The following is a 12,435-nucleotide window of genomic DNA, read 5'->3' as shown; positions in this document are numbered from 1 at the left end:
TATTTATGGTTCATGCTAGAATGATTTTATTTTTGTATATTCACAGGGAATGGTAGATAGCGAAGGTTATGCTCAAATTGATCGGTATGCTCAGTTAACAAAGAATGCTATCAATGCTGGAGATTATAGTTTGGCCACATCATTATGGTCAACTACAGAAGGTATTATTTTATCAGTAACATACAATATAGATTTCTACAATATACTGTACAAAGTGTACGGTTATGGAAGGCACATGGCCAAACAAGGTAAATATATTTTGAGGTGCTTTACTATTCTCATATTATATATTTCTAAATCATTTTATTCAGGTATAGAAAGCACAACTATCAAGTAAAAAAAGTGCTAACAATAATTTATTTATTTTTATCTATTTATTCATTAATCCATTTGTAGAAAATTTGCATTGTGTAGATGTAGTCAAGATGTACGCAATTTCAATTACATTTGTACATATAACATACCATATATTCACATTATTTAGTCAAAATTTAATTTACCATCCTTAGGTAAATACCCAGCACCAAACCAAGATTTCCTTAACAAAAGCTGAATGAGATAAAAACATGAGTGATAAGAATTTGATGATCACACAAAATTCACATCTAATCTTCACATTTTCACAATTTTACACATTCATCATTTCACTTCTGCAGTATACAGTGTGTACCCACTAATCTTTAACATCTTACACTGTGTCAGTCTCACTTTGTAGCACCATGTCTGTCCAGGGCACTCAGAATAATGTAAAAGAGCAGGCGGCAGCAATGAGAAAATACATATAATGTGTATTCGTGCTTCCTGGTTTACAGATATCCTTCTGGTTTAGAAGGATATCCTCTCAACCATTTAGTTTGGTATCCTTTTAGACTATATAGAGGTAAAGGGACTAAATAACCTTTCAATTTATTTCTGAGACCTGATGTCTTCCCAATGCATTCTATTCTGTGAGGTAATTTGTTGTATAAAATGTGACCAACAGTTGTACAATATTTTTCAGTTAACTTGAGCCACTTCCTTTGTAGATAATAATCATCCCTATTTCTTGTATTGTAATCATGTATGTCTCTATTTAAGTACCATGCTGTTTGCATTCAAGCAAATAATTGTAGCACATATGTATAGTGAAGGGGCAGTGAAGATAAAAAGTTCTCTAAATTTATTTCTGTTTGTTTGTCTAGAGGTTGATTTATAATGCATGCAACAGCTCTCTTTTGAAACTTCACTAACCTATGAACATGCACAGGTGCTGCATTCCTTCTTCTTTTTCAGACATTTAGGAAATATCACATTATCCATAGCTGACTTAATCAAATCAGCTAGAGGTCTCACTAGTCAATTAACACTGTACTTTACTACACAAACAATATTCCATCAAGATCTTCTGTGTTTTTGGGTTTTGGAGAGTGTACTATTTTTGCCACCTATGATTCACTCGCTGACAGAAGAAAAATACATTCTGCGATGTTGGAGATGTTAATCATATTTCTTTATTTTTAGGAACTACTGCTTTATGAGTTTTTCCACTACTTCCACATCTTCCTTTTCTCATGGCGTTACAATCCTGCCTGGGCCTCAGCCTCTTCAATAAGTTTCCTCCATTCTGCCCTCCAGTGCAGTTCTCTGTTGGCCTGTAACTCTGAGGGATTTTACATCTTCTTCAGCATCATCTGTCAATTGCTTTTGTGGCTTTCCTCTTTGTCTTATTCCATCTGGCCTCCATTCAAACACATTTTTATGTTTTCATCCAGTATCCGTCCTAAGGACATTTCCAAGCCAGGCTATTCTCATGCTTTTTATTATTCTTATAATGTCAGCTTCTTGTATAAGGTGATCCAGCTCTGTGTTTGATCTAAATCTCCAGAAACCATTGTTATCCTGAACTGTCCCATAGATATTGGACAGAACCCTGCTTTAAAATATCCTGTGCTGCTGCTCATAAATAAATGTTGGTGTGCAAGTTTCACATTTGTAAATTACAGCTGGGCTGGTCATAACCTTATTACAATTTCTTGAAAGTGTGAAAGCATCTATTACCACCTAGGATGAACTGTTTTATTTCAGTTGACATGGAATCTGATCTATCAGTATTAGATCCAAGATAGTCAACATTCTGCACATGTTCAAAATTGAAACAAGTTATTGGTATTTCATCCAAGTTGAAATGTTCCTTCCTGGTGAAATTTTTCTACTTAGTCTTCAATTCATTAATAGCAAAGCCTCTAGGTGGTGTGGCTTCTTTCAGCTCACCTATTTTTCTTTCTAGTGAAACTCTTCTTCTGCTAATAATACCTATGTCATCAGCATATACACACCTAAAAAAGTTTACTTTGTGCCTATGTAACCAGACGTTTGAAGCTTTTGAATGGCTGCTTCAAGAATCAGATTAAAAAGAATTGTTGAGTGGGCATCTACTTGTTTGACTTGACTCCTTCACTAATGCTAAACCATTTCCTGAATTCTCCATCCACTTGCACTGCAGCCTTGGAATCAGCTAATGTTGCTTGCATGATTGAAACATAGTTAGGTGTTATACCAAGCTGTAGGAAATCATTTAGTATTTCTGTCCTCTCAAGACCATTGAAAGCCTGTGTGAAGTCTATGTAGAGGTTATGAGTGAATATATATTATACTTGTACACCTTTTCATGTATTTGCTGCAGCAAAAATATCTTATCTGTCATTGACCTATCAGACCGAAGTCCACACTGATATTCTCCCAGAATCTCTTCTGCATGTGAAACAAGTCTGTTGTAGACAATACTAGAGAACTCCTGTAGGTTACATTCAGCGTAGATTATCACTAAGGTCCACTCTTCTGGTTTCCTTTCCTGGTTCCACATCAACTTTATAAGTTTGTGTATTCAGTTATGGAGACCAGTTTCCCCATTTTTCAACAGTTCTGCAGTTACTCCACCAGTTCCTGGTGCTTTATAGATTTCTTAGACAGTGCACTACCTTCTGTACTTCCTCTAATGTGGGTTGTTCTCTCTCTGGACCTGCAGTGTAATAGAGTGGCTGCACTCTCCTGATAGGATTTCCCTCCAGAAATCCTTGAAGCATTCTGTCCATCTGTCCAGTACATCTTATTTATCTGTAAGCAAATTTCCTTCTTTGCCCTATGAGCTAATATTTTTGTTTATATTCTTGAGTTCCTTCTTTAATTTTATTAGAAAACTTCATGCTCTCATTTCTTTGATAGTGCTCTTCCATTTCCTCTGTATTTCTCTTTATCACTACCTTTTTTTTTCTCCTACATAACCTTGCTGTGTCTATTCTCTTTTCATTATATAATGCCTTATTTGATCTTGTATTTTGCTGTAAGCACTTGAGTCTTGCCCCTTTTTCTGTTCCACAGACCGTCTGCATTCATTGTCATACCAGTCTTCATTTATAATTCTCCTTATGTGATGTTGTCAGAATATTATTTTTATTAGAATTCCATTCTTTTTATATATGCCCTGCACTATCTTTTGCTTGTAACTCAATCTGTTCTTATCTCTTGAACAGTAGACCCATCCTTCAGTTGTTCTATATTCCATTTCTTTACTTTGGTACTATTTCCTTTGGCATTCATAGCAAGTTTCTGACTCACTTTGGCTCATACTAGATAATGATCAGAATCGTAATTACCTCCTTGGAAAATGTGCTCATTTTCCATATCAGATGCCCACCTCTTCAATACCAATACATGGTCTATTTGCTTTGCTTCATTTGTTCCTGATATTTTTCTGGTCCCTTTGTAAATATTTTTCCTTGAGAAACAGGTACTTTATGCCTTCAACTTGTTTACAACTTGGCAACTCTCGTACAGTTATTACTAGTTTCACAGTGCAGACTTTCTTTACCAAAGATGCCTCTAATAGCGTCTTTTTTGCTGAGTTTGGCATTACAGTTGACTATTTTGGAGTCATATTTAGGTATTTTATCACAAACCTCCTGTAACTGATGATAGAAATCACCTACCATGTCGTCATCTGATTATTCTGTTGGTGCGTATGCATTTACAATTGTCACATTATGAAATTTGTCTTTGACATGCAGTGTGCACGTTCTTTCATTATATAGAGTAAAAGCAATAACAGATTTCCACATCTTTAGAAAGTATAAACCTAACTCCTTGCTCCCCCTGTCTTTCATCTTTTCCCGAATAATATAGGTAGAATTTATGTTTATGAATTGCACCCCTACCCTACCAACCGATTTTGTGAAGTGCAACAACTTCCATTCTATTATACCTTAGCATCTCTTCCACAATACTATTCATAGCTCTTATCTGCAGTGGTGTATGCACATTCCATGTTCCAAATTTAAGCACTGGTTTATCCATATTCCTTTTCTGTGACACAATTTATTTTCACAAGGGCAGACTGGCATTCCTTATTAAATTAAACACAGTGATAGGCTTTTCACAAGGCAGGGTATTGATCCTGTGCTCAACCCCCAACCTGGAGAACCAGGCTTTTATTTTGGGTTAGCTCCCTTACAGAGGTTGATGACCTAATCTATAGAGTCTGCATCCCCTACCCTATGGTGTGGGACACACTTTGTCTGGCTGCTCTGCTGTGGCAAATCCAGCTTGGGTGATCCTGCCAGCAGCTACACCACCACCAGCATAGTCTCCCACCTTCTTAAGAGCACACAAGACTCTCCACTTGGCACATAAGGTGCCTCTGGCAAGGTGATATTGCCTGGGGAGGTCTACTTCAACATAATGTCGATTAAAAACAGTGCTGATGACATTTGGATCTGTACATCCCTTCCCATCTTTCTCTAAAATTATATTACTGCTATCTTTTCAATCTGATCCTTTCCTGTGCTATTTATTGTATGATCACATAGTATTTGTTAGAAACGTTTCTTCTTCTTCTTCTTGCGTTACAGCCTCTGTAGGACCATGGGTAGCCCCTTTATGGACTGCATTTTCCTCTTCTTCTCCTAGATCCTCTTCATTCTTTCTCTTCTTCTCTCCCGCTCTTCTTCTGAGATCTTCAGTTTCCATTTCTCCTGTCGGCTCCACTAGTGACACTCTAATCTTTTCCTGTATTCTTCTCTGTCATTGATCTCCGGCATATTGGTCAGTGTATATTTGATCCTCCAATTTTCCTTTCCTTCGACCTTGATCCCCAATTCCAATTAGTCCTTCAGAAGTTCAACAACCCACTTGGTTCTTGTCTTTCCCTTTGTCCTCCCTGTTGTTTCCCACACTCTCTTCGTCATTCTGTTCATACTCATCCTAACTACATGTTCAGCAAACCTTGCCCTTTTGAGTATGATTTCCCCGGATATTGTTCTTATGTTCCAGTACAATTCTTCCCTAGGTCTTCGCATCCACTTCTCTCCACCTCTTTTGGGAACTAGTATTTTTCTCAGAATTTTTCTCTCTTCTTTCTCTAGTTGTTCTGCCCTAATTTCTGTATGCTGATTTTTCCTTTTTGATAAAAACTGGACTTGGTTTCTCTTATTATTCTACTATTTTCTCTCTTCTTGTTCTTATAAGGGCCAGTGCTAGGTATAGTTTTCTTTATTATTCAGATTTCGTAGATCATCCCTTGATTTTATAATGTCTGCTGTGATCCCACTCTTAGTATTTCCCTTAGATAGGTTTCTGGTTACAATGTGGCAAGCAATATTTATACAGGGTGTATAAAAAAGGATGGTGCAAACTTACACAGTTGAAAGTACACGATAATAGAAGCACAAATGTCCCAGTAAACACAGGTCTGCAAATGAGCTGCTTGTGAGATAATCATGACTGTATGGTTCCAAGCTGCCACTGATGTCATTGTAAACATCATTCTAGTTAGTATACATTAATTTGAAATTTAGACTTTAGTATTTGGTTGTACATCACAATTAGCTCACATTTCACGTATGGGGTACCTGTTAAAGGAGGTGTTCAAAGTGTTATCCTTGCATCTGGATACAATACTGTGCTTGTCACTCCAATGAATTTCAAATCCTTTCCAAAACCCCCAGATCATTCTGGAATTCTTGACAAGCATGTACAACTCTCTGCTCCAGTTCTTCAACTATGTTAATGAGTGTGCTGCACACTTTGCTTTTGAGGTGACCCCAGACAGAAAAATCCAAAGGAATTAGATCAGGTGATATTCTACATCTACATCCATACTGCGCAAACCACCTGATGGTGTGTGGCAGAGGGTACTTTGAATACCTCTTGGAGGCCAAGGTACAGGTCTGCTGTGACCTATCCATCTTTGGCCATATCTGTGTGTTGTGCCATCTCACACAAGCAGCAAAATGTGCCAGAGCTCCATCATGCATGCACCACATACTCTGACGTTGCTGAAGAGAAACATCCTCAAGCAATCCTGGAAGATGATGCTGCAGAAAGCTAAGGTACCTCCATCCATTAAGTTGTGGTGGAAGAATGTGTGGCCCAGTGAGTTGATCACCTGGTACCCCTAACCATACATTCAGTGAGAAATGTTGCTGATATGGTGGCTCATGAACTGCATGTGGGTTTATTTCACACCACAAATGTGTATTATGATAGTTAAACACACCATCATGTGTGAATTCTGCTTCATCTGTAAACAAAATGTTACATGCTAAATTAGGGTTGACTACAGCCTGCTGTTGCAGCTACTGACAAAACATCATTCTAGGAACAAGTCCACATCATTGAGACATTGGACTCATTGGAGGTGGTAAGGGTACAGTAAATTGTGATGTAAAATTCTCTGTACACTACTGTGGCTTAGTACAGGCACATGTGTGGTAGTTCTTCTTGCTGAGTTTCCTGGAGAGTGCTGTACTGCTTTCAACACCATATCCTGAACCTCAGGCACAATGCGAGCAGGCCTACCTCCTGCTCTGCCATGTGCAAAACACCTGTGCTCTCTCAGGCACTGATGGACCCTTGTAAATGTATGACTTTCGGGGTGTCTTCAATCAAGATATGTTTTTGGTACAAGCGTGCAGCCTCCTGTACATTGCTGTTAGCCCTACCATACATGAAATACACTCCTGGAAATGGAAAAAAGAACACATTGACACCGGTGTGTCAGACCCACCATACTTGCTCCGGACACTGCGAGAGGGCTGTACAAGCAATGATCACACGCACGGCACAGCGGACACACCAGGAACCGCGGTGTTGGCCGTCGAATGGCGCTAGCTGCGCAGCATTTGTGCACCGCCGCCATCAGTGTCAGCCAGTTTGCCGTGGCATACGGAGCTCCATCGCAGTCTTTAACACTGGTAGCATGCCGCGACAGCGTGGACGTGAACCGTATGTGCAGTTGACGGACTTTGAGCGAGGGCGTATAGTGGGCATGCGGGAGGCCGGGTGGACGTACCGCCGAATTGTTCAACACGTGGGGCGTGAGGTCTCCACAGTACATCGATGTTGTCGCCAGTGGTTGGCGGAAGGTGCACGTGCCCGTCGACCTGGGACAGGACCGCAGCGACGCACGGATGCACGCCAAGACCGTAGGATCCTACGCAGTGCCGTAGGGGACCGCACCGCCACTTCCCAGCACATTAGGGACACTGTTGCTCCTGGGGTATCGGCGAGGACCATTCGCAACCGTCTCCATGAAGCTGGGCTACGGTCCCGCACACCGTTAGGCCGTCTTCCGCTCACGCCCCAAACATCGTGCAGCCCGCCTCCAGTGGTGTCGCGACAGGCGTGAATGGAGGGACGAATGGAGACGTGTCGTCTTCAGCGATGAGAGTCGCTTCTGCCTTGGTGCCAATGATGGTCGTATGCGTGTTTGGCGCCGTGCAGGTGAGCGCCACAATCAGGACTGCATACGACCGAGGCACACAGGGCCAACACCCGGCATCATGGTGTGGGGAGCGATCTCCTACACTGGCCGTACACCACTGGTGATCGTCGAGGGGACACTGAATAGTGCACGGTACATCCAAACCGTCATCGAACCCATCGTTCTACCATTCCTAGACCGGCAAGGGAACTTGCTGTTCCAACAGGACAATGCACGTCCGCATGTATCCCGTGCTACCCAACGTGCTCTAGAAGGTATAAGTCAACTACCCTGGCCAGCAAGATCTCCGGATCTGTCCCCCATTGAGCATGTTTGGGACTGGATGAAGCGCCGCCTCACGCGGTCTGCACGTCCAGCACGAACGCTGGTCCAACTGAGACGCCAGGTGGAAATGGCATGGCAAGCCGTTCCACAGGACTACATCCAGCATCTCTACGATCGTCTCCATGGGAGAATAGCAGCCTGCATTGCTGCGAAAGGTGGATATACACTGTACTAGTGCCGACATTGTGCATGCTCTGTTGCCTGTGTCTATGTGCCTGTGGTTCTGTCAGTGTGATCATGTGATGTATCTGACCCCAGGAATGTGTCAATAAAGTTTCCCCTTCCTGGGACAATGAATTCACGGTGTTCTTATTTCAATTTCCAGGAGTGTACATATCTGCGTACTCTTTGTTATTGTATGGTTCCATTGTAACTACAACACAGCACATGTTGCACTCCTGAGACATGAATGATACACTTTGAGACTGTGTACTGTATCCATCCTGTATGTTCTGCATGTATGGTGTGATTCCAACTCCACCTCTTGGCAATGTTCTGTTGTGTAAACAGCGAACATAGGATGGCCTCAAGTGCGCAAGGGGGAAACCAGATGCTGTTACAATGCCGTCAGTGGTGGAGTGGAGCCATACAGTCATGATTATCTCTCAAGTGGCTCGTTTCCAGTCCCATGTTTACTGGGACATTTGTGCTTCTATTATCATGTACTTTCAGCCGAATAAGTTTGTGCCATCCTTTTTGATACACCCTACATAGTAGCCTAGTAATGAACAAAAGTATTCCTGTCTCCCTGGTATGTTCTTTATTGAGTGTATTTCCCTCCAGTCTTCTCCCTTTAATAAAGTTTGTAGTCTACTTAAATTTTCTAGCTTCAGCTGTCTATATCCTAACAGTATTTTTTTCAGAGGAAACATTCAACCAATTGTCCGTCATGATCTGAGATTGTAGTGTCTGTTACTTGCACCATTTGCCTGTTCTGAGGAATTATTTGATCTGCCAATGTTTGTTAGGTCTGACATCATCTTGTTGGATTTTGTACATGTAACTTGAGATTGTAGGCATTTACCAGATCATGGAAACTTCTTGGATGACAACTAACTTTTAATGTATCAATTTTAGAGCCTCCATTTTAACTACATATGGGAATTCATTTATGGCCTTATCTAGAAACGGGCACTAGCCCTTATAATGATTAGTGACTGAAAACAATAAATACAGAAAAATCAACAAATAGATGCAAGGCACTAGCTCCCTCAAATATTAAAGAAACTTTAGTATGTCAAAGGTAAAGCAGACACTAGGCTTCTCATTGCTAATGCAGAAAAATCTGAAAACTAATGTCAGGCACTCACCCCTTCAAATATTAATTAAATTCCAATATAGGAAAGATAACCCAAATGTTATAACAAGAACAAACACAATATAGGGAGCATAGTACTCTATAAAGCAACACATAAGATATGGGTTGTGTGTAGCACTGAACATGTAGACTGGATAACAGTAATACAGCTTAAAGAATAGGCAAAGCATTCTTTTGCGATTGCTTAAATAATGCTGTTTCTTAGGTGACTCACAAGTGTGTGCCAGAGAGGCAACCCAGGTGGCCTCCATAAATGGGCCTTTGAACTGTATGAATGTGCATTCTCTGAAATCACTTGTGTCATGAGTGAAGGTACATCACTGATGCTAGCCCTTATTTTATCTGATATGGTTTTAAAACAATTAAATGGTCTATAGACTATCACTTGTAAAAAATGGCCAGAAGGCCAGAAAAAATTACATCAGTTTCACCTTATCAACACAGTGCATGGTGGATTTACTCAACGCAGTTTATGACTGCCAAATGGGCAATGCCCGAATTAACAGTTGTCCAAAATACTGGGGTGGTGCCTGCTGTTGGAACAGCCACTACTGCCCACACAAATACAACTTGCACATATTTACAATGTAGGAAAAGGCAGATGGCTACTTATCATAAGGGAGACACATGAAGTTGCAGACAGGCACAATTAAAAGACACTTACTTGTGCATATTTAATGGGCAGCAAAACATAACACAAGCAATCAGTTTGAGTTCTAAAACAGATAAACTATGAGATTACACTTTTCGAAGAAAAGAGGGAGTACCAAGTGTGATTGACCAATAATGATTTAAAAAGAAGGAAAACTGGTTCATCACTTGGTACCACTCAGCACAGGCAGAAGTGTTAAATAAGAACAGTACCTGCCTGAACCAAAATGGGGAAAATTGGAGTACTTGGAAATCTGAGAATAATATCATCCATCAAAAAGCATTAGTCTTTCTGAACACAGCTTGAAGAACCAAACTGTCAGCTATTGTGCAATCTAAATAATGATCAAGCAAAAGAGTCTGTCACAGGGACAAGGTCCTTCCTGTAAGTGCCCTTGATTGGTCCAACTAATCTGTTCACAATATCCATAGGCTAGTTAGATGCAAGATATGGTCCAGGATTCTGTCTGCTGCAGTATACTTCAAAGTTGCAAGTGTAAAATGCCTTGCTATCACACAGTGTGTACAACTTCAGACCATACTTTGCAGGCTTGTACTGCACAAAACCACAACACCCATGAAAATGAACAAGCATTTCATCTCTGGTTGCGAACTCCCCTGGGCTGTAGTTATTTCTGTGGTTGTTCAAAAATGCAGGCTGGGAGATTGCAGACAGCAGCAGTTTTGTCAGTTGCAAGTTGCTCTTTTGTCGTTATAGTATCATCAAACCTCAGTGACTAGAACAAGAACATAAAGCGCTTCCAGCTAAATGCTGTCCTGAGAATAATCGTCCCTGTGCCATCTGATGCCCTCAGCTCTAATACGTTTGAGCATACTCCTTTTTGTACAGCAATGAGAAACAATGCTCCTAAGAGAGCCATTGTTTCAGAAGCAGAGGTGTTTCTGCAGTCTCTGTCCCTATGTAAATCACAGATGATCTCTTGTTATTTATCTGTCTATTGGTTTACTGCAATAACACAATCAATTATCTCAGAATCAAAAAATTTGAGAAAACTTTCGGGTTCAGTTTTAGTTCCTATAGCATTGCGTTTTGGACTCAGTAAAACCTTGATAATATTATTATGTTTTGTTTTACCTGGCACCACTAATTGATTATTTATCCATATGGTTTCCAGCTGTCAAAAGCAATTTGATCGTCTTTAACATACCAGTATTACTAAACACAGTCATGTTTTCATTAAAATCAGTTTTCATATGGCCTGCGATATATGAAATTATGCTGGCAGTTCAATGACTTATACAAAGTAATCAGAGGTTCCTAAATTTACAAACATCTTGAAACATGTAATTAGTTAAAATCCTAACAGTACAGATTGCTGACTGTGGATTAACTCCAACCTGAATTTTCCTTCTAATTTCAGAACTCAGAGAAGTTGCCGAAATTTATAAGACCTTGTGAAAGATCTTCATAAAGTAAATCATCTACTGGTTCCTTCATATCATCAGGGATATTTTTTCAATTGAGTCATTCAAAAGGCACTTCAGCCAACATAACATTTTTGCTTTCTACAGCTACTTGACATTTGACTTGCAACCAAATAAATTTTATTACATTGAAATAGCAATGGTAGAGAGGCAGTCTGATCATTTTATTTCTGCATTTTTTGTCATTTAATCCAGAAGGTAAATTGGGTACATTGACTTCCATTGTGATAGAAGTTCTAATAATTGTGTCTGTTTTAGATTGCTATTAATTTGTATGTTACGTTTCTCTATCCAGCAAACTAGGCTTTTCTTTTCTTTGTCTTTGTGGGTAATTATTTTGTGACATAAAATGGTACAGAAGGTATCCATAATAACTGTAGACCTAGTCCAAAGCACAAATTCTTCAAATGACTTCACAAAAGCACACATTCCATTTCATAGTGGTGGTTAGAGGTCTTGAATAAGAGCAGACCATTAGGAAAGAAACTTTATAAAGTTCCAGTATGTGCTGCAATATTATCCTGTTTCCTCTGTCCATCAGGGCTATCATACTGCCACTAACAGTATGGTATGTGATGTATTTATTTTCTTTGTGTTTTCTTTTCTATTCTATTCTTTTCTTTTGTTTTCCTGCTGTGTTGAGTCTCTACACACAATTCATCAAGTCAACTGATATGTTCAAAATTTCCTTAGAAAATGATGCTGCTAGACATATATCTGAGCAGTCCAGTAGCAACCTGGAGCAACAGATAAATTTATATTGGAATAGTAAACTTTTCACAACTTGTGACAAACACAGTTTTCTACTGCTAAATAGCTCTGTTTCTAAAAGGGTAGCAAGTAGCTCAATTATCACTGGATGACCCTGCCATGAATCGTATGCATATATTAGATGAAATATCACATCCTCAACAAAAACAACAACAAAAAACCACAGACA

At 39.8% G+C, this 12,435-nt stretch overlaps 1 protein-coding gene across 1 annotated transcript in view; it reads left to right on the top strand.

Moving 5' to 3' along the window:
• LOC124544623 (retinoid-inducible serine carboxypeptidase-like) overlaps positions 1-12,435 on the top strand; it is a 134,593-nt gene that overhangs the window by 47,638 nt on the left and 74,520 nt on the right. The window contains exon 5 of the mRNA XM_047123228.1: positions 47-248. Within this exon, the coding sequence (XP_046979184.1) occupies positions 47-248 (202 nt within the window). The remainder of the gene's footprint in view (positions 1-46; positions 249-12,435) is intronic.

Source organism: Schistocerca americana, chromosome 1 (assembly GCF_021461395.2).
Source record: "Schistocerca americana isolate TAMUIC-IGC-003095 chromosome 1, iqSchAmer2.1, whole genome shotgun sequence".
Lineage (NCBI taxonomy): Eukaryota > Metazoa > Arthropoda > Insecta > Orthoptera > Acrididae > Schistocerca > Schistocerca americana.
Note: the sequence above shows the minus strand (reverse complement) of the source record. Positions and strands in the feature narration are given on the sequence as shown.